Here is a 23336-nt window from a genome sequence, read left to right as displayed (position 1 = left end):
GTTTAGTGTGACGTCCATTTTCACTGAACTAGCACATAATTTTATTTAGGGGCCAGCTGAGGACCACCTCCGGGTGCGGGATTTTCTCGCTGCATTGAAGACCCATTGGTGGCCTTCTGCTGTTCTCTGCTCTTTGGTCGGGTTGTTGTCTCTTTGACATATTCCCCATTTCCATTCTCAATCTTATTTACATCAAAGCAAGTTAAAACAACAATCATGATTTTCAAACACACAACAATAATACCAAATTTAGCTGTGTATAAATACCAATTAGCAGTAATCATACATTTGTACATAATTAACATTTAATAATTAATCATCAAATTGATGAAAAAAAAAAAAACATTCATATAATAATTCCCCAATTTTTATTCATGAAAATATATTTTTTTTGGTATATACATATAAATTTTTTTCTAATTATTCAACTTGAATTTGAATAAGAATTGGGTGCGAACGTGTAGGGTGCGAACGGACCTAGGGGGCGAACGTGTGGGGTGCGAACGTGTAGGGTGCGAAAGTGTATTGGGCGTGAACGGACCTGAACCTGTGTTTGAAATGAAGACCGATAGAAGTCGCTGGTCTCGAAACCGGAAGTAATACTTGGTATAACCAGAAGGCACAAAAAAATGGCAAACTTAAAAGATCTAGATGACGAGTTTGAACAGCTGGATCCTTCACTTAAAAATATAGTAGATCAAGCTTCCCTGAAATGGGTATTCGTCGGTGGAAAAGGTGGTGTGGGAAAAACAACAACAAGGTGATTACCGTGAATGTTCGCGACTTACCATAATAGTACAATATTTTCTTCTTCTAGTTTCCGCACTCCATCATAATATTGATGACTATGTGCCGTTCAATACCGTAATTTTGCCGGTTTTGGGACCACCTGTCTAAGTTATTTTAAAGCAGACGAAAAAGCTCTAATACACCAGTAATTCTATAATTTAAAATGAAGTTAGTGTCAAGCTAGTAAAGTTATAAAAACCCTACCTTCCTACCCAATCTTGATGCATCTTTGAACTCACAAGATCAGAAAATGATGGGTCAAGTCAAACTATCATGAGTCCAGAACTGATGGACTCGTCTTAGTGAGAACCCTGCTTACACAATTTTTATACTTGTTATTATAAGTACCGATTATCAGGTCGAGCAGCTGATATTTTACAATATAAATATGATAAAAATATGATAATTGATTTATTGGATTATATTTGTGTATTTTTGCATGATAGAAATAAATGTTTTTCTTTGTTTCATCAGCAAACCAGATGACTTGATATGTCTAGGTCAAAGTTATCAAGGCTGGGTTAACGTATTTGACGTCTCAAAGCCTTGATAAGCAATTTTATGAAGAGCTGAGCAGAGTGATATGGACAGTGGGAACAACGATAATATATATACATATTGAAATTTTAAAAAGTCTTTCGGACTAAATGAGAATTACGAAATGATCTTACTGAACATATCTATAGGGTCATTTATATTTTAAACTTTTGATATGGAACCAAGTTTTCTTTTTCAGTTGTTGTCTATCTGTCCAGCTGGCTAAAAAGAGAGAAACAGTCCTGATCATTTCAACTGATCCAGCACACAATATTTCTGATGCCTTCAATCAGAAATTCTCGAAAGTGCCAGGTCCAGTCAATGGATTCACGAATTTGTTTGCAATGGTAAGGAGCATGCACAATAATTTCTGTGATTTTTCATAGTTGGTTATGTTCAAGGTATTTTTTTTGTAATGTGTTTAGTGCCAATTGCAAAAAAAAATGTATCAATAGCATATCAAATAGAAGACGTTACTAAGTTGTAAAACTTGTGTCTGATCCATTTGTCATTTTGAACAATAAAATATATTTAAACTAAACTATTATCATGGTTATATGCTAAGATTCTGGTAATTAGTCTATAGTTACATCTGAAAAGGCAAGACAATTACATATAGTTACATGTACATTATCAGTAAACAATAATAAACCTAGGTACAACTGTAGTATGGAATGGGAGAGTAGTGTTGATATTACTTGAAAGTTTAATTATTTTATTAGATAGAGCCAGAGTCTGCATCAGGAGTATGCTCTTTGCAATGTTTTATTTTTTTTATAAAATATGATTTTTTACAAGGTTTATAACCACAAAAGGAAGGTTGGAATTGATTTTGGGGGTTATATAGTCCTAACAGTTTAGGAATTAGGGGCCAAAAAGGGGCCCAAATAAGCATTTTTCTAGTTTCCAGACAATAACTTGTGGAACGGTGTATGGATCTCTCTGAAATTATACCACAAGTTTCCATACCACAAAGGGATGGTGAGAATTGGCTTTGGGGGGGTTATGGGTCCAACCGTTTAGGAAAAAGGGGGAAAAAACAAGGGTTTCCTGGTTAATGGACAATTAAAAAAAAGTACAATGTAAAGTTTGGATTACCTCCCTTATACTGCTTTTAAATTATGTATAAAGAAATGTTGTATTGTCGAGGTGATTAGCTGTCAATTTATTTTTAGAAGTTACTATTTAAAAATGCTGATTAAGGAATATTAATTTTAGCCATGATTATGTATGTCATTTTCTATTTTAAGACTTTTATGATGTATTTAAATGGGTAATTATGGTTGCAAACTCCATTAGAAATTTGAATTGAGATTATGACCATATCTTGAGGGAAAGAATTTTTTTTTTGAAAAAGGGGGGAGGGGGTGTCTAGTTGTAGAGATGCTGCCGGTAATGTACTGCTCCATCATATTGAAGCATCATTTAATTTCAGTCAGAATCATATATTAAATTTTCTTTTATTACAAGTGTTTTTTTGTTTTGCTTTAGGTTAACAGTTTGACCAATCTAGACAGAATGGCGATTTAAAAGATTTTTAGGAGGATTATAGAGAAAAGCTTTTCACATATGTCCTATGTGTCTTCATGTACAGTTCTCTTAGAGTTGTCGAAACAATACTTTCTCAGATTTATACACTTATATAATAAGAGTCTCAAGCAACATGAGCAAGTGAACTTATAAATTAAGATACTATGTCTTATTTTTGTCTCGCCGTTGATCAGTGATCAAGGTTAAAGTTACGTGGTCAAGTTAGTATTTCAGATACTATTAGCAATAGGTCAACTATATTTGGTGTATGGAATGATTGTAAGGTGTACATGTCCGTCTGGTAGGTTTCATCTGACCTTGACCTCATTTCATGGTTCATTGGACAATTTTTAGTTTTTGTGGTTTGTTCTATTTCTCAGATATTATAAGCAATAGGTCAATTATATTTAGTGGTTGGAACAATTGTGAGGTGTACATGTCTGTCTGGCAGGCATTTGACCTTGACCTCATTTTCATGGTTCATTGGTCAATGACACTTAAAGTTTTCATAATTTTGTCAGTTTATCAGATACTATAAGCAATAGGTCAATTATATTTGGTGTATGGAATGATTGAAAGGTATTCATGTTTGTCTAGCAAAGTTCATATGACCTTGACCTCATTTTCATGGGTCATTGCCTCATTGGTCATTGTTAAGATTTTGTGGTTTGATCTGTTTCTCATGTACTATTAGCAATATGACCACTATATTTGGTGTATTGACTATGGAATGATTGTAAGGTGTACAGGTCTATCTTGCATGGTTCATCTGACTGTGACCTCATTTTCATAGAACATTGATAATGTTAAGTTTATGTGATACTTGTAGTAAAACATTCATATTACAGACTTTCAACATGAATTCAGTGATAAGTAAAACAGGCGAGACATTTCAGCATGTCCATTCTTGTTATAAATATCTTTAATGTATTGCATTTGTGATTAATCACTGAATTGGCTTTAAAATTCAGGCCAGTATTTCATATTACCCAGTATTACCTGGTAAAACCCGGGTTTTGCCAGTATTTCCCACTGGGCTGGGCAATACTCATACCTGGGTTTTTGCCAACCCTGAGTCTAGATCTCAACTATGGTCCATATTCACAATTCCATAAAATTTGTGTTGTCAACTTTATTTGAAAATTTATATATCCATTCCAATTTGACGTTGTTTACATTTGTTTTTCTTTTAGGAAATAGATCCAAATTTAGGTTTTTCAGAATTACCAGAAGAATATTTTGAACAAGGTAAGTGTTGTAAATAAGATGATGAATATTTCATACATATGTATATCCATGTACAAAAATGTATGACTAAGATAATATTTTTCAAATTTTATTGACTGTATAAACACTAGTGATATACATGTACATCACTCTTAAATCCTTGTTTGTGATGTGAACAATATGTTGCCATTTCATGGAAAAGAAAGGATATGTGGTATCCATCCATGACACAAAGTTAGTACATGCACAGCAAAAGACACAAAAAGCAAAGGAACAGTGCTGTTATTGCTGTTCTTCATCTCAAAGTAACAGTGAGACCTTCAACACAGAGCAAAAAAACTCTCACCTTACTGCAAGTTTAAGATGGCCCGGCCCCTACCACTGGTTTGAGGGGAATTCTTTGCAAACTGATGATCATGCGGCGTGCCACAACTGTAAATTGAAGAACAAAGCCATGGGAGTAATATCAAAAAAATTAATCTAGCAAATAAATCAAACATTTACTGTCATAATTTAGCCTGACAATCACACTGAAGCGTGCGTAAATCAAAACAAAAAATTTATACAACCACAGGGCACATCGAGATATATGTTAGATAACTTGGCAGGAAATAACTCTATTATGATATAATTTACAAAGCTGTTCAGGTTCACAGATTTCTTTTGCATTATTCAGGTAAAAGAAATCATGGTTTTAACCCAAAATATTAAGTTTTGAGCATTTCAGTATAAAGGTTTAGATTAAAGATAATTTAATGTGAAGAAGATGTGGTTTCAAAATGGAACTTTATACTAAATTCATAAACATGTTAATTATATAAATTATACATGTAAAAAGACTGCTGTGACATAGATTTTTGTCTGGCCTTGACAGAGTCAAAAAGCACGACAGGTATGCTGTTTCCGGTGTCGGCAGCAGCGTCAACAATGTATTAGTTTGTGATTAGGTCAGTTTATGGGGAACCACTAGTGGTAGGTCAATGATATTTGGTATGCAGTTGTATCAGTATTGGCACATCTCATTTCCATGGAGATTATTTGGCCTCAGTCATGGTCTATTGACTTTGAAATATTTGCATAGTTTTCATACATGTTAAAGTTTGTGATTAAATCAGTTTAAGAGGAACCAATAATGTTAAGTCAATGATATTTGGTATGCAGTTGTATAGCATTTGCAAGTCTCTTTTCCATGGAGATTATATGGCCCCACCCTCTCATCATGCTTCATTGACTTAAACTTTTAAATTGTTTACAAGATAAAGTTTGTGCTTAGAGTTAATGTAAGGTAAACCACTTATGATAAGTCAATGGTATTTGGTATGCAGTTTTACAAGCGTTGGCATTTCTCATTTTTATGGTTATTTGGTCCCGCACCCAAAGTCATGGTTCGTTGACTTTGAATTTTTTGCATAGTTTACATGTTTAGATATTCCCATTTGGATTCAATATTTGCATTATAATATCAATAAGATCAAATGGAGTATTTATCTATTACCTACTTCTGTTGTGTTTTTTTTATATAGATAAGGAGATGTGGTATGATTGTTAATGAGACAACTATCCACCAAAGACTAAATGACATAAGCATTATAGTTCACTGTATGTTTACCAGCAATTAATCAATCAACTATTTTCCTGTCTTTTATGAATTACAACATCAGGACATACAATTAAATAAATAACAAGCACTTATGTATTTTGCAAAAGCTTACCGAGGGCATACAAAATATCTAATAGAATTACTGTATTTTTCAGATACGTTGTCAATGGGTAAAGCCATGGCCTCAGAATTACTTAGTGCATTCCCTGGTATTGATGAGGCAATGAGTTTTGCTGAAGTGATGAAGTAATTTTATGACTTTTTAGTTGAACCACATAGTTCCCATGATTTAGTAATGTAGGAACTTTTCTGAAAGATTAATTTTTTTATATTTTTGAATTACTAAGATGAAAAAAATTAATAGAGACATTTATAACAAATATGCATGCATTGTTCTTTTGATGTCATGAAAGGAGTGAAGGAGTGATCAAATTGGAAAAATCTTCAAGGGCTATTGCTTTATTTAATGTATGTATACAATCCCTCATCTGTATGGGAGAGAATTGTTAAGGTCTGAAATGAGGAACACTTGTATATTCAGATATAATAAAAGAAAGCGGAAGGGAATTAAGGAAAGGCTTACAACATTCCACAGTCAAACCTTTTTCGACCATGAAATTTCTTAGAAATGTACTTTAACCCATGTTAATTTTTCTTTGAGGGGACTTAAAAATATACTTGAGTTAACTGAGATTTCGAGTCAATGGAGTTAGACTCATCAGAGATATAAATGCATTGAACAAACATGAATTTTACTGGTTCTGACAAAATTCCTTGACTTATCCAAGTTTTTCAACTCAAATGAGTTTTAACTAAGATGTTCAACTGTTGTATATAGGGTTTATATTTCACTGAATTTTGTTTAAGATTGGTACGAGGAATGAACTTCTCTTGTGTTGTATTTGACACAGCACCCACAGGACATACATTAAGATTGCTCTCATTTCCAAGTGTGGTAGAAAAAGGATTAGGAAAAATAATGAGATTAAAAAATCAGATTGGTCCATTTATATCACAGGTATGTACAACTTTGTTTATCAATTATAATAGCTTGTGTAACATCACACAGTACCCAAATTGAACTGAGTACCCAAATTGCACCTATTTAGCAAAAATAGCAGAGGAAATATTACAAGTTTTCTTAGAGACTAAACAATTTGCATTTTTATGATTTGACACAATGTACGTCTTTTAACATATCTCAATATATTTAAATACACACAAAATGTTCACTGTATATATCAGCATATGAAGTATTCACTGGAAAAAGTAAAATCTACGAAAACAACGCCATGCGACGTCCATAAAAAGTCAACTTTTAAAAATGAGCAATCAAAATATGTTACAGGTATCCATTTCTTAAAAAATGAATAGTAAGCATGGACTATTGTCAAATTGTTCTAAATATTTGGAGAAATAAAACAAAACATCAGGTTTTTTTATTTTAACGGATGTTATCTTAAAGTAAGCATGGATGCAATTTGAGTACTCATTACAGAATTTTGGGTCGTTTGGAGTTAGGTTAAAACCCATTTTTCTATGATTCCATATGGATTCAAAATTTAATTTGTGGAACTATATAGTAAATAAGGATACATCTACAAAATAAACACAGAATGGAAACTTTTGTCTGGATCATAGATAAACGTAGGTGAAAAAAATGTCAAAATAGGTACAATTTGGGTATCCTCACCTTAATGTGTACAGGCCATTAAAAAATTATATTAGTTTATACTGCAGCTAGAACACTTCCTGATGTCATTATTTACCAAATATAGTAACAAAGGGATATTTCATGTAATGTCATTTGGTGTCACGTCACTTTTCCTAACAATTTGGGACTCGTTTAGGGATAGAAAATAAGTTATTTTTCTGTGTTAACATTTTCATTGCTATAATTTTAGCCATTGTTAGCTGCAGCATAAAAAAATAAATTAGGTCTGCAATGTCAGAAAAATATCAACTTTTTGTATTCAGCACAAAATTGTTGACGGGCTCGGTAAGCCTCACACTTCCCCAGTTTCTCATCCTCGTACAAAAATTGATATTTTCTTTACATTGACCTAATATTGTATATTTATATATACATATAGTCACAATAATAGTGGTTTATGATTTTTTAAATAGTGTGAAAAACAGGAATATGGTATATTCTGTATGCAGTAGCATGTATGATAGCTAATATATAGAGAAGAAGTAAGCATACAAAGCATGATGTGATTTACTATTAACAACTTTTACCGTAAAAGATATAAGGGAAACAATCAGAGCAGTCATACCTTTTGATACTTACTTTTCAGATCAATTTCTGGTCATCACAGATCAAGTGAACATGATAGTTTTAGGCTGTACCTTTTTAAGTTTCTCTGCCTTACCTTCTTAACTACAATACCAGCATATCGTGTGTTAATCACTTACTTTCGTTTTACAAAAAGAAAAAAAAAACAGAAAAAAGAATGCTTTAAAACATTTTTGTCTTGCCTTGGAAAAAGCGAGATTTAGGCATGCTGTTTCTTGTGGCAGTGGTGGAGTCAACAATGTATTAGTTTGTGATTAAGTCAATTTATAGGGAACCACTAGTGGTAGGTCAATGATTTTTTGTAAACATTTGAATTAGCTTTTGCACATCTCATTACCATGAGATTATTTGGTTCTGCCTCTGTCTTTTGACTTTGCAACTTTTGCTTAGTTTACATTTATTAGTTTGTGATTAGGTCAGTTAAAGGGGAACCATAAGTGGTACATGTATGTCAATGATATTTGGTATGCAGATGTTTTGGCATTGGCATATCTCATTTCCATGAAAATTATTTGACTCTGTCCCTACAGTCAAGGTCTATTGATTTTGAATGTTTTGCATAATTTATATATATGTGAAAGTCTAATTTCCATGGAGATTATATGGCACGACCCTTCATTATGGTTCACCGACTTTAAAACTTTTACATAGTTTACAAGTTGAAGTTTGTGTTTAGGTTATTTTAAAATGAACCACTTATGTAAAGTCAAGGGTAATTTGGTGTGCAGTTTTACAAGCATTGGCATTTCTGATTTCTATGTAAGTTATTTGGCCCAGTACCTTCAGTCATTGACATTGACTTTGACTGTTTTGCATAGTTTTCATGTTTAAATATTGCCATTTAGATTCAACATTTGCATTAAACTATCAAAATTACAAAAAGGTGTGTGACATATCCCTGTGTCAACTGTTTATTGGCAGAAATTCTGAAAATGAAATATACTTGAAAAGATTCTGCTTTCAAATTCTAGCTAGCAATGTGTGCTAACATATTATGGTAAAATCCCTCATAAATCATGTAAAAATGATAAAATATTTATGATTAAACTTGATTTTATACAATAATAAACTTATTTTAATTGTTGATTTATCCTCCTCCTGAAGAATTCCAGATGAACAAAATATTTGCCACTGGACATTAGCTATGTGTAGCAACAATCAATCATAAGCTTCAACAGAGATGTGGGAAAATAGATAATGCATCAATTCTTGAAAAAGTTGCCTACTGAATATTTTATAATTTAAAATCACATGACAGCTGCAATAAATGCAATATATATTCTGATCACAAGATGTTTAATATAATTAATCAATTTCTGCTCAGCTTAAGCAAACATTGCTTTTGTCTACCCTAAATAATTATATCCTGTTGGTTTAATGGGCATAGAAAATCAACAAAAAATAAAAATTTACGGTGTCCTTTCCTGTAGGATTTCAAACTCTGCTTGCTTTTTATACGACCGCAAAAAAATTTTTGTGGTCGTATATTGGTATGATGTTGACGTCGTCGTCATCGTCCGAAGATGCATTAGTTTCCGCACTCTAACTTTAGTTTAAGTGAATGGATCTCTATGAAATTTAACCATAAGGTTCAATACCACAAAAGGAAGGTTGGGATTGATTTTGGGGGTTATGGTACCAACAGTTAAGGAATTAGGGGCCAAAATAAGCATTTTTGTAACTTCCAGACATGACTTGTGTGTTAGTGTATGGATCTCTCCGACATTGTACCACAAGGTTCCATATCACAAAGGGAATGCTGGGATTGATTTTGGGGGTAATTGCCTCAAAATTTTAGGAATTTAGGGGCCAAAAAAGGGGCAAAAAAACAAGCATTTTTCTAGTTTCATGACAATAACTTGTGTGTAAGTGTATGAATCTTTATGAAATTGTACAACAAGGTTCCATATCACAAAGGGAAAGCTGGAATTGAGTTTGGGGGTAATTGCCTTAAACGTTTAGGAATTTGGGGCCAAAAAGGGGCCAAAAAACAAGCATTTTTCTAGTTTCCAGACAATGACTTGTGTTCAAGTGTATGGATCTCTCTGATATTGTACTGCAAGGTACCATACCACAAAGGGAAGGCTGGGGTTGAGTTTGGGGGTGATGAATCATAAGGGGGTTCCTTTTTTTCTTTAAAATTTTCCATTTTAAATTGGTTATTTCTGATTTATATATAAAAGCAAATAATAATGATATGGTTTGAATAGGTAAATTAAATTTTTTTAAGTTCTTAGACCACATTCATTCTGTGTCAGAAACCTATGCTATGTCAAATTTTTAATCACAATCCAAATTTAGTGCTGTATCAAGCTTGAATGTTGTGTCCATACTTGCCCCAACTGTTCAGGGTTCGACCTCTGCGGTTGTATCAAGCTGCGCCCAGCGGAGCATTTTATTCCTTCTAGTATTAAGTCCCCAAGAGAAAATAGTGTATTCAAAATATTGATAGATTTTTTAATAAGTTTATGTGGTATTGAATCCTAAAAAAAAGTCCATAAAAACAATTGAATTGTATGATTGGTGTTAATTAATGACTTACCATTTTAATAATTATAAAAATAAGAAGATGTGGTATGATTACCAATGAGACAACTCTCCACAAGAGACCAAATGACACAGAAATTAACAGCTATAGGTCACTGTACGACCTTCAAGAATGAGTAAAACCCATACAGCTATAAGTTTTTTTTAAATATCATGTTCTGGAACAAGAAAGAAACTTTAATTTAGTAATTTCCAAAAAGATTCAAACAGAAATCAGTTATGCTCCCAATTTATAAAACGAAATGAGAGAGAGAGACTTATGTATAATTGATTCACTCATTATATACTGAATATTTGCCAGTTCATGACCTACTTCTGTTTAGAAGAAAAGATTATAAATGTTACAAAAGTCATAAGTAAATTAAAGGAATATTGCTCTTAATTTGCATTAATGTTTATAATGAGATGTTAATGTAGAATCCATTGATCTTGCTGAGTAACTTGAAGATAAAAAAAACAGCTTTAAAGAATTAATTTTGGAGCAATATTTGCTCAGTAGAATGTGCAACATATTATAGTTTTTTTCTTTATGAAATAAGTGAATAAAAGTTTTTTTCTCAATTTTTTAAATTCTAGGAAGATATGCAAATGGTAAATGTGTGAATATTAAGGCAAAGTATATGTAGTGAGGTGGTGTTACAGACTTTTTAAAAATTTGTATGCATTGTTACCTCTATAAAATACATCTGAATATTAAAAAAAATGATTTATATAGCATTTATTATAAGTCCAGTGGGAAAAACAGTATAAAAAATGAGAATTAGAGTTATAAATGTGTAGAATGTTTGTAAAAAACGCCTTGATATGCATTTTTTCTTGAAAACTTGAAAACCTGGGCATAAAATTTAATTAAAAAATTACATTGTTTTGCTATGAAAATTTCTATTTTATAGATATAGAATTGATATTGGGTCATTGGCTTTTTTTTTGTGGTTTTAAGTTTGAGTGATATATAAAAAAAAACATGAACACTCTGGTTTTGAAGTGTGAAGTTGCACAATGTTACACTGAATTAGTCTTTTCGAGGACGTTTTTCACTCTAAATATCTCATTTCTACTGAAAAAAATAACTGATGCTTTATAGATTTATATCATTTTATATTTCATATATTTTACAGAAATGTTCATAGCAATAATATGTAATTTTTTAATGAAATGCTGTGGACAAGATTTTGAGAAGTGAAAAAAAATCTATATTTACAGTTGCTTTTTACATACATTTTATATTATATTCAGATACAGTTCAAAGAGATTAAAATGCATACAAAATTCATAAATTTAAAAATACCAGCCCAATTGTGTACACTTTGCCTTAATAATATTGATTTTCACTTTTATGAAATAAGACACATTATCAAATTAAAATAAAATTGCATACTACATCTTAACATAGCAATTTCTAAAGATGTAATCAAATTTCTCAACAATTTTATCCTTACATTCTGAAGAAATCTACAGCCATTTTATTACACTTGGTAGAAGCATTAAACACATATATCATTGCTTTATTTGCTTTGAACATTAAAAGGGCAGATTAATGATGCTTTTATTAATTTTTAAGCATTTTGAGCTATGCTTTTGTTTATTAACTCTTGATATGTGATTTTGTATCATTATTCATGGATTAGGTTCCCCGGTAGTCAAATGTTTTCTAAGTCAGTAATTATCAAATAAAGTCAGGTAAAACATAGCTATCTAATTATCACTTGTTAGTCCCCTACCGACAAAGTCAAAGGGGACTTTAGGTTTGCACTACGTCTGTCTGTGTCTGTCTGTCCGTCCGTCTGTCCGTCCCTCTGTCAAATCAGTTTTTCACACTTTTTTTAGCTCACCTGGCCCAAAGGGCCAAGTGAGCTTTTCTCATCACTTGGCGTCCGTCGTCGTCGTTAACTTTTTACATTTTGAACTTCTTCTAGAGAACCACTGAATGGATTGAAACCAAACATGGCATGAATGTTCCTTATGAGGTGCTGACCAAGTGTTGTTACTTTGTAGCCGATCCATCATCCAAGATGGCCGCCAGTGGGGGACTTAGTTTAACATAGGACCCTATGGGAAATACATACAAATGTCTTCTTTTAGAGAACCACTGAATGGAATGAAACAAAACATGGCATGAATGTTCCTTATGAGGTGCTGACCAAGTGTTGTTACTTTGCAGTCGGTCCATCATCCAAGATGGCCGACAGCGGGGGACTTAGTTTAACATAGGACCCTATGGGAAATACATACAAATGTCTTCTTTTAGAGAACCAGTGAATGGAATGAAACAAAACATGGCATGAATGTTCCTTATGAGGTGTTGACCAAGTGTTGTTACTTTGCAGTCGGTCCATCATCCAAGATGGCCGCCAGCGGGTGACTTAGTTTAACATAGGACCCTTTGGGAAATACATACAAATGTCTTCTTTTAGAGAACCAGTGAATGGAATGAAACAAAACATGGCATGAATGTTCCTTATGAGGTGCTGACCAAGTGTTGTTACTTTGCAGTCGGTCCATCATCCAAGATGGCCGCCAGCGGGTGACTTAGTTTAACATAGGACCCTTTGGGAAATACATACAAATGTCTTCTTTTAGAGAACCAGTGAATGGAATGAAACCAAACATGGCATGAATGTTCCTTATGAGGTGCTGACCAAATGTTGTTACTTTTCAGTCGGTCCAGCATCCAAGATGGCCACCAGTGGGGGACTTAGTTTCACATAGGACCCTATGGGAAATACATACAAATGTCTTCTTTTAGAGAACCAGTGAATGGAATGAAACAAAACATGGCATGAATGTTCCTTATGAGGTGCTGACCAAGTGTTGTTACTTTGCAGTCAGTCCATCATCCAAGATGGCTGCCAGGGGGGACTTAGACTAACATAGGACCCTATGGGAAATACATACAAATGTCTTCTTTTAGAGTTAACCACTGAATGGAATGAAACCAAACTTGGCATGAATGTTCCTTATGAGGTGCTGACCAAGTGTTGCTACTTTGTTGCTGATTTACTGTTCAAGATGGCCACCAGGATATTTTTATTAAATAACGGGACCAATATTAAACCAAATTTGGCCTCAATCATTATTTGGGTAGCTGTTATGATTTTTATCTATCTTTACATGATTTCTAAAACCAAAGTAGAGTCAGGTGAGCGACACAGGCTATTGAGAGCCTCTTGTTCTTCGTGCTTGAAGATATTGATTTGATATTTGGTATATAGTTTCATCATGACAAGTTACAGATCAAGTTCGAATTTTGTTAGGGTCTGATGATTTAATGCAGAGTTATGGTCCTCGGACTTAGAAAATTCACTCAAATAATCAGTTTTCCACACTTTTTTTTGTCATGCTTGAAGGTTTTGATTTAATATTTTGTAGTTTTATCATGACAAGTTACAGATAAAAATCAAATTTTGTTCTGGTCTGGTGATTTTGTGCAGAGTTATGGTCCTTGGACTTAGAAAATTCACTCAAATAATCAGTTTTCCTCACTTTTTTTCGTCATGCATGAAAATATTGATTTGATAATTGGTATATAGTTTTATCATGACAAATTACAGGTCAAATTCGATTTTGTTCCGATCTGATGATTTTGTGCAGAGTTATGGTCCTTGGACTTAGAATATTCACTCAAATAATCAGTTTTCAACACTTTTGTTCGCCTTGCTTGAAGATATTGATTTGATAATTGGTATATAGTTTAATCATGACAAATTACAGATCAAGTTCGATTTTGTTCCGATCTGATGATTTCAGGCAGAGTTATGGTCCTTGGACTTAGAAAATTCACTCAAATAATCAGTTTTCAACACTTTTTTTGTCATGCTTGAAGATATTGACTTTATATTTGTTATATATTTTACACCATGACAAGTTAAAAATCAAGTTAGCATTTTGTTCGAGTACAAGGAATTCTTAATCGGTAGGGGACTATGTATTGCTATGCAATACTCTCAGAATGCTTGTTTATTTTACGTTTTCATTGTACATAGGTGCCCTTGGTGGCTGAGTGGTCTTAATTATACCTCACAGAACAAAGTTCCATAGGGTATAATGTTTTTGACCCATCCGTCAGTCTGTCTGTCAGTCCTGTTCTTGTCATCTCAACTCCTCTGAAACCACACAACAGAATTTCATGAAACTTTGTAGATAAGGTCATATTATGTAGATGTGCATATAGACAGGAAATTAATTAGGTTCAACTTTTTTTCAAGGAGTGATGCCACTTTGAACTTTGAATTTTGCCTTAATATTCTACTGCAACAGTTTGTCATCGCAACTCCTCTGAATCCACATTACAGAATTTCATGAAACTTTGTAGTAAATAAGGACATACTAGGTCGATGTGCATATTGACAGGAAATTATGATTCTTTTTTTTTCTCTATGAGTTAAGCCCCTTTAAACTTAGAATTTTGGCTTAAATATATACTACCGCAACGGATTGTCATCGTAACTCCTCTGAAACCACAAAACCGAATTTCATGAAACTTTTAGATAATAAGAACATGCTATGTAGATGTGCATATCCACAAGAAATTTTTATCAGTTGACTTTTGTAGGAGTTATGAGTCTTTGAACTTAGGAATCTAGGAGATTTTGTTTGCCCAGTCACAAATTTTTGGTATGTGAGTTAACCATGATGAGTTACAGATCAAGTTTAAGTTTCTTCCCACTCTGCTAATTTTTGCCGAAATTACGGGCTTTGGACTTTGATAAATTATTGAAAATCACAGTTATACAGACTTTTTTTCTAAACGCCTTCAGATATTGGGCTGATTTTTTGTTTGTGAGTTAACCATGATGAGTTACAGATCAAGTTTAAGATTCGTTACACTCAGCAAATTTTTGTCGAAATTACCGGCTTTGGACTTTGATAAATTGTTGAAAATCACAGTTATAAGGACTTTTTTTCTATACGCCTTCAGATTTTGCGCTGAATTTTGATATGTGAGTCTTCCATGATGAGTTACAGATCAAGTTTATGTTTTGTTCCGATATGCTGATTTTCATGTCGTTTCAACACATCTTCAGTTCATCCACTTCCTGTTTGCTGATAGTTTGAAATTTAACTACTCATTGATCAAGGAAATTTTTCATCAAACTAGTAATGGTTTTGAGAGCTGGATACTATCCATGCATGTTTGTGTCCACATGTGTTGTTAAAATTGCAGATTTTAAAACTTTTTGAGACGGGGCCATTCGTGTCGTTCTGAAACATCTAGTTTTTATTTAGTTCTTAGTTCTTATTATTGTCAATGTTTTTTGCAATGCTCTAATACTTTATGAGCTATAATTGGTTATTTGGTTTCAAAAATTTAAGTCTGTGCTCAACATATTACTGTGTAAAACACAATATTGTTTCAACACTTTTTGTTTGACTTTCCTTTGACTACATGCTGTATTTGTCATATGCCACACCCAGGGTAACCATTTAATATGGGCTTTTTGTTTAGAAAAAAAAGATGTTCCAAAAGATATTATGCAAAAGATATTTTCGTGGACATCAAAATAACTAATATATACTATTCATGGATGTCAGCTTTCTTGGTTTAGAGAACAAAATATTTATTTGTGAGCATTGTAATTCAAGGAATCAGATCCTATAAAACAAACCAACATCAAATTTAATTTTGATTGGACATTAAATTTCATGATTTATGCGAGTCACAAAATCCCCAAACTGTTTCTCTGTAAATAAACTCTTCTGTATAACTGGCCACTATTGACAGGCACCTGCTAATTGCAGAAATATCACTGTTAACTTATTACTGTTCTTTATTAAATGAGTTCAGCTTTGGTATAATAGAAAGTGAGACAAAAGTTTGTAAGGGGACATATTAAGTATTTCTTGTGAGTAAATTAGTTGAAATTTTATTAAACTTTAATATAACTAATAATTTATACAAAGAATCCTTTGAAACAATCATTTAATTTTTAAATGAAGTCATTAACACTTTATAAATTGCTATAAATAATCCTTAATTGAATTGAAAGTAAGATTATGCATGACTGATTTTATTGGGAGAATTTATTCTAAGATTTTAAATATTCTATCTTAAAGAGTTTATATAAGAAAAAAGAATGACAATCCATTGGTAATAACAACCACTTATATTTCTGATTAAAAAGAAATGTATGATACAATACCTGTGAGCGTATTTATGAGTCTCTCAAACATTTACTTAAAATTGTCCAAAGAATCATTTTAACAAGCTGATTCATTCCAGATTATTGTTTTACTTTTGTGTAACTATATTTGATTTTGCACCCTAGGATTATTTTAATTTTTTCTTGCTACTAAATGTACACAATGTGATTTTTCAAATATTCCAGATGGGCAGATTTGTTGGAATGCAGGACATGAATGCTGATGAAATGTCTGGAAAATTGGAAGATATGTTGAGTACCATACGTCAAGTTAATGAACAATTCAAAAATGCTGTGAGTGTTTACTATAGATAAATTTAGATACAAATTAACATATCTATTATTAAGGAAAGATATCATCAAAACTATATCTCAACCCATCCTCCAATATTGAACGTTTTAAGTTGGAAGGTGAAAATTTGACATTTTAAGTGTGCCTTATAAGGGTTTCAGGTGTATGGAATATTGACTGCTTTTATCATTTTTTTATTGAATATTTGTATATTTTTATGCCCCTGTCGTAGCAGAGGGGGCATTAAGTTTTATCCTTATCCGTCTGTACTTCCGTCCGTCCGTCCGTCCGTCCCAAAATTGGTATTTGGGTGGCCTCACTTTAACAGTTCTAGAGTTATGCCCTTTACAAATGGAAACATTGCTGAATTTTTTGTTTCCATTCTGTAACTTCAGTTTTCCTGAACCAAATGTTATGAAACTTATACACAATAGTTATTACCAAACAACTCAGATCAAGTACAAATTTGGGTAGCGTCACTTTTACAGTTCTTGAGATATGTCCCTTTATAACATTATATGCAAGCAGGGGCATCATCTGTGTCCCATGGACACATTCCCCATTTATTTTTATACGACCGCAAAAATTAAAAATTTTTTGGTCGTATATTGGTATGACGTTGGCGTCGTCGTCGTCCGGCGTCGTCGTCGTCGTCGTCGTCGTCTGGCGTCGTCCGGCGTCGTCCGAAGACACATTGGTTTTCGCACTCTAACTTTAGTTTAAGTGAATGGATCTCCATGAAATTTTACCATAAGGTTCAATACCACGAAAGGAAGGTGGGGATTGATTTTGGGGGTTATGGTACCAACAGTTAAGGAATTAGGGGCCAAAAAGGGGCCAAAATAAGCATTTTTGTAACTTCCAGACAATAACTTGTGTGTAAGTGTATGGATCTCTCTGACATTGTACCACAAGGTTCCATATCACAAAGGGAAGGCTGTAATTGATTTTGGGGGTAATTGCCTCAAAATTTTAGGAATTAGGGGCCAAAAAAGGGGCAAAAAACAAGCATTTTTCTAGTTTCATGACAATAACTTGTGTGTAAGTGTTTGGATATTTCTGAAATTGTACTACAAGGTTCCATATCACAAAGGGAAAGCTGGAATTGAGTTTGGGGGTAATTGCCCGAAACGTTTAGGAATTGGGGGCCAAAAAGGGGCCAAAAATAAGCATTTTTCTAGTTTCCAGACAATAACTTGTGTTCAAGTGTATGGATCTCTCTGAAATTGTACTGCAAAGTACCATACCACAAAGGGAAGGCTGGGATTGAGTTTGGGGGTGATGAATCATAAGGGGTTCAAAAAATTTGGAGGGGGGGATTTTTTTTTTTTTTTTTTTTTCTTTTTTTCCTTTTTTTTTTCTTTTAAAATTTTCCATTTTAAGTTGGTTATTTCTGATTAATATTTAAAAGCAAATAATAATGATATGGTAGGAGATACACACCAAACAGGATGTGTAAATTATTATATAATAAGTATTGTGCAATAGCAAGAAATTTTCAATTGCACAGTATTGCACAATAGCAAGAAATCTTCAATTGCACAGTATTGCGCAATAGCAAGAAATCTTCAATTTAACAGTATTGCGCAATAGCAAGAAATATCCAATAGCACAATATTGCGCAATAGCAAGAAATTGTCAATTGTACAGTATTGCGCAATAGCAAGAAATATTCAATTGCACAGTATTGTGCAAAAGAAGATACTTCGTATAAATTGCTTATTTCTTGATCAATTTCAATGGGGTTTTATTCTTGAATTCTTGGGGTTCATTAATATGCTGAATCTAACCGTGTATTAAGTTTTTGGATTTTGGGCCCCGTTTTTAAATTGGTCCACATTGAGGTCCAAAGGGTCCAAAATTAAACTTTGTTTGATTTCATCAAAAATTGAATTATTGGGGTTCTTTGATATGCCGAATCTAACCGTGTATTTAGATTTTTAATTTTGGGTCCCGTTTTTTAAATTTGTCTACATTAAGGTCCAAAGGGTCCAAAATTAAACTTAGTTTGATTTTAACAAAAATTGAATTCTTAGGGTTCTTTGATATGCTGAATCTAAACATGTGTTTAGATTTTTGATTATGGGCCCAGTTTTCAAGTTGGTCCAAGTTGGGGTCCAAAATTAAACTTTGTTTGATTTCAACAAAAATTGAATATATGGGGTTCTTTGATATGCTGAATCTAAACATGTATTTAGATTTTAGATTTTTGGCCCAGTTTTCAAGTTGGTCCAAATTGGGGTCCAAAATTAAACTTTGTTTGATTTCAACAAAAATTGAATATATGGGGTTCTTTGATATGCTGAATCTTACCATGTATTTAGATTTTTTATTTGTGGGCCCGCTATCAAATTGGTTCATATTGAGGTCAAAAGGGTCCAAAATTAAACTTTGTTTGATTTCATCAAAAATTGAATTATTGGGGTTCTTTGATATGCCAAATCTAACCGTGTATTTAGATTTTTAATTTTGGGTCCTGTTTTTTAAATTGGTCTACATTAATGTCCAAAGGGTCCAAAATTAAACTTAGTTTGATTTTAATAAAAATTGAATTTTTGGGGTTCTTTGATATGCTGTATCTAAACATGTGTTTAGATTTTTGATTACGGGACCAGTTTTCAAGTTGGTCCAAGTTGGGGTCCAAAATTAAACTTTGTTTGATTTCAACAAAAATTGAATATATGGGGTTCTTTGATATGCTGAATCTAAACATGTATTTAGATTTTAGATTTTTGGCCCAGTTTTCAAGTTGGTCCAAATTGGGGTCCAAAATTAAACTTTGTTTGATTTCAACAAAAATTGAATATATGGGGTTCTTTCATATGCTGAATCTTACCATGTATTTAGATTTTTTATTTGTGGGCCCGCTATCAAATTGGTTCATATTGAGGTCAAAAGGGTCCAAAATTAAACTTTGTTTGATTTCATCAAAAATTGAATTATTGGGGTTCTTTGATATGCCAAATCTAACTGTGTTTTTAGATTTTTAATTTTGGGTCCCGTTTTTTAAATTTGTCTACATTAAGGTCCAAAGGGTCCAAAATTAAACTTAGTTTGATTTTAACAAAAATTGAATTCTTCGGGTACTTTGATATGCTGAATCTAAACATGTGTTTAGATTTTTGATTATGGGACCAGTTTTCAAGTTTGTCCAAGTTGGGGTCCAAAATTAAACTTTGTTTGATTTCAACAAAAATTGAATATATGGGGTTCTTTGATATGCTGAATCTAACCATGTATTTTGATTTTGGACATTGGACCATAATAGGTAAATTAAAAAAATTGAAGTTCTTAGACCACATTCTTTCTGTGTCAGAAACCTATGCTGTGTCAAATATTTAATCACAATCCAAGTTCAGAGCTGTATCAAGCTTGAATGTTGTGTCCATACTTGCCCCAACTGTTCAGGGTTCGACCTCTGCGGTCGTATCAAGCTGCGCCCAGCGAAGCATTTTATTAATTAATATTGTTAGGATACAGGATATTAATATATGTTAAGGTTATTTGAAATCATAATTCTTTTAAGGTATATTAAATATGTGGATAATAGATGTAAAATTTACAGGATATGGGATATATTGTAGTTCCTACACAAGGCTTTGGAAATCCTGAAATCTTATTATCCTTCACTGGTAATGTTGTGCTGAAACTGACAAAAAAGGTACATCCACCAAAACAATAAAAAAGGAAGGAAATTGATTTAAAAAAAAAAGATTTGAGTTCTTGTGACCTTTCATGGAAATACACCCAAAATCTCCTTCATTACATTTTTGCTTCTTGACTGATTGTTTGCCCCCGTGTTGGTGACTAGAACAGCCTAGAATAGTTCATTTTAACCATAGCGTAGCAGATAACAATTCCCAAAAAACTAAACAGTGAATATCTTGGTCAAAAACTTAGTTCAAGTTCTCAGGAATTTAGCCATGAAACTTGACATGATTATATTCACCACTACTAGAAGGTGTGTCATATACAAGAAAGAAAACCCTACTTGAAAGGTCAAGGTCAAAAACTTAGTTCACTTTGCATGTGAAGAAAAATAATGTGTGTATACATTTCTTATTTTCAATAACTCAAATAAACAACCTTTGTTTGTGAATAAGAAGCATAAGATTAACTTTGTTTTCTATCTTTAATTTCAGGAACAAACAACATTTGTTTGTGTATGTATAGCAGAATTTTTATCTTTGTATGAAACAGAAAGACTTGTACAAGAACTGACAAAATATGGCATTGATACACACAATGTTGTTGTCAATCAGTTACTATTTCTGAAGAAAGGGGAGGAGCCATGTAAAATGTGTAAAGCCAGACATAAAATCCAAGCGAAATACCTTGACCAGGTAAGGAGGTTTACTAGATTAGAAAATGCATAAACCTATATAGATTTAGATTATTACAAATACTTCTTGAATAATGTAATTAAAGAAAACTTACTATATTTTGACAATTTTGGTATTGTTGTTCAAGCTTTATTAGGCTTTATGAATGAGAATTAATTTTTGAATTTCTTTTCCAAATTCCATGTCATCTTTGTCATATCTTTGCATCAATGATCCATTGTAAAGATTTTCAACCTTTTCGCACAAAATGCAAATTGGCTAGTAAACTAAATTTGTACAGAGTGAGAGGCCAGTAAATTAAATTTGTAATCTTTAAATTACCAATTGATGATTGCAAATCTTCAAATGCAGTATGGTTATCAAAGTTTTAAACAAGATAATTTTTAAATATTGCTTATATTTTAACAGATTGCTGATCTGTATGAAGATTTCAATGTAACAAAACTACCACTACAAGAAGAGGAAGTGAGAGGGGTTGAGAGGATAAAGGCTTTTTCACAGTTTTTGTTAGAACCTTATATAGCAGACTGATATTTCTTGTTACTATTGTAATTTATTTTATATTGTGATAACTTCAAAACAACATGATTTTCATTGTTATTTTTTTTTTTTTTTTTTTGATTTACAACCATTTTCTTTTAATACATAAAGCAATGCTTTCCAAGAATGCATTGAAACTATTTTACAAATCTTTGAAATGAATCTAGGCTTTATCACTTTTCCCAAGATGAATTAAAAATAATCTGTGTTCAGTTTTCAAATTAATAATATTTAAAACGTTTTCAATGTAAAAAGGTTGATATCTAACCCTTGAAAAAGTGCAGAAAATATAAGAATGCTTACAAATCTGTTAATTATTGACCATAAAAATGTTATGTTAAGAAGTCTTCTTTATTATTGAAATGAGTGGATATGGTGTATTTATTCATGACACGTAATTCATAAGTGAACATGACAAAACCTGATCAAAAGAACAGCACATTTATTACTGCTTTGTTGTATTGACAAATTTCTTTGTATTATTGTGTAAAGAATTTTACAATTAATAAAAATGTTATTTTAGTGTGCACTGACAAATCAGAGCTTTGGTAATTAATGGTTTTAGTAAACCTAGAGTATCCCACTATTACCACAGGAGCTTTGGGCATGGACCCCCTTTTTTCCTTTCCTCTTTTTTTTAGGGGGTCAATGCTTCAAGGCGCCTTTGACTGTTACACTCGTGTTAGATTTTCTCTGGTGATGTACAAGGCTTATATTCAGTGATGAGTTGTGGTGTGGTGTTTTAAACATAACTAATGTGACAGTTCTGAATATTACTGTATAATTCAATTCTTAGTTATAAGTTCACAACATAGGCAAAGCATGAGATTGATTTTTTCCCTGTTTAATTAAACTAAACAGAAATGTTAGTGATGAAAGAAAAACACATGGAATTTTACACAAAGCTTCGATCAGAATCAAGTTTGATAAATCTGAAAGGAAAATATCTACATCTTTCCACATGGTGGTATGACAAAAGGAAACTCAGTCTTTTAATAGAAAGATCAATGAATTCATCTTTTCCTCCTGGTGGTATTTAAAAAAAAAGAAACTGCCAGTCTTTTGTCACAAAGTTCATACAGTTATTAGTTTTTTTTATTTTTGAGAGACTGCATTTAATGTGGAACTTTTACATCAACAAATTCAGAACCTTTGTTGTTTGTTTCACAGTTTTTAACATAAGAAAAGTACAGAGACGTTCAGATTCAAATCATTAAGATAATAATGTACTGATATCAAATTTTAAAATAATTATATGTATTGTAAGTGGTCCATCTAGCTTTGTGATAAGATATTGTTGACAAAGTTCATGTTTAAAAATATAAAGAAGATATTAATTCTGAGTGTTTTTTGTCTTACATTCAAATTGTATTCATTGTCTCTATTCCCTAAATTCATTATTCATATCACTATTACCAACTATGGCAAGAAATTTTAAATAAACCAAATATGGTCCAGTTAGTAGGGCATTAGAAAACGTAGCCCATTAATT

The 23336-nt window shown here is 32.4% G+C and overlaps 1 protein-coding gene across 2 annotated transcripts; it reads left to right on the top strand.

Annotated features, from left to right (window-relative positions):
- Positions 1 to 561: 561 nt before the first annotated feature.
- On the top strand, positions 562 to 22381 carry LOC127727779 (ATPase ASNA1 homolog). 2 transcript variants are annotated; one of them, XM_052234899.1, is made up of 9 exons: positions 562 to 760; positions 1526 to 1673; positions 4050 to 4104; positions 5839 to 5929; positions 6551 to 6701; positions 11106 to 11120; positions 16856 to 16963; positions 21104 to 21304; positions 21713 to 22381. In XM_052234899.1, the coding sequence occupies exons 1-9, from the start codon at positions 630 to 632 to the stop codon at positions 21833 to 21835; spliced, it is 1023 nt and encodes a 340-aa protein (XP_052090859.1). In that variant the 5' UTR covers positions 562 to 629; the 3' UTR covers positions 21836 to 22381. The 2 variants fall into 2 exon arrangements, with proteins under 2 accessions (XP_052090859.1, XP_052090865.1); XM_052234905.1 differs by lacking the exon at positions 11106 to 11120 and having other exon boundaries at positions 563 to 760.
- Positions 22382 to 23336: the final 955 nt, after the last annotated feature.

The sequence above is a fragment of the Mytilus californianus genome, unplaced genomic scaffold, assembly GCF_021869535.1.
Source record: "Mytilus californianus isolate M0D057914Y unplaced genomic scaffold, xbMytCali1.0.p SCAF_1, whole genome shotgun sequence".
NCBI classification, from domain to species: domain Eukaryota; kingdom Metazoa; phylum Mollusca; class Bivalvia; order Mytilida; family Mytilidae; genus Mytilus; species Mytilus californianus.
The sequence above is the reverse complement of the archived record's forward strand: the minus strand, read 5'-3'. Positions and strand labels throughout refer to the sequence as shown.

Coding starts and splice junctions, on each gene's coding strand:
- LOC127727779 (XM_052234899.1), top strand. CDS start 630: ATGGCAAACTTAAAAGATCTAGATGACGAGTTTGAACAGCTGGATCCT. Junction 761..1,525: donor GTGGGAAAAACAACAACAAG/GTGATTACCGTG, acceptor TTTCTTTTTCAG/TTGTTGTCTATCTGTCCAGC. Junction 16,964..21,103: donor ATGAACAATTCAAAAATGCT/GTGAGTGTTTAC, acceptor CTTTAATTTCAG/GAACAAACAACATTTGTTTG.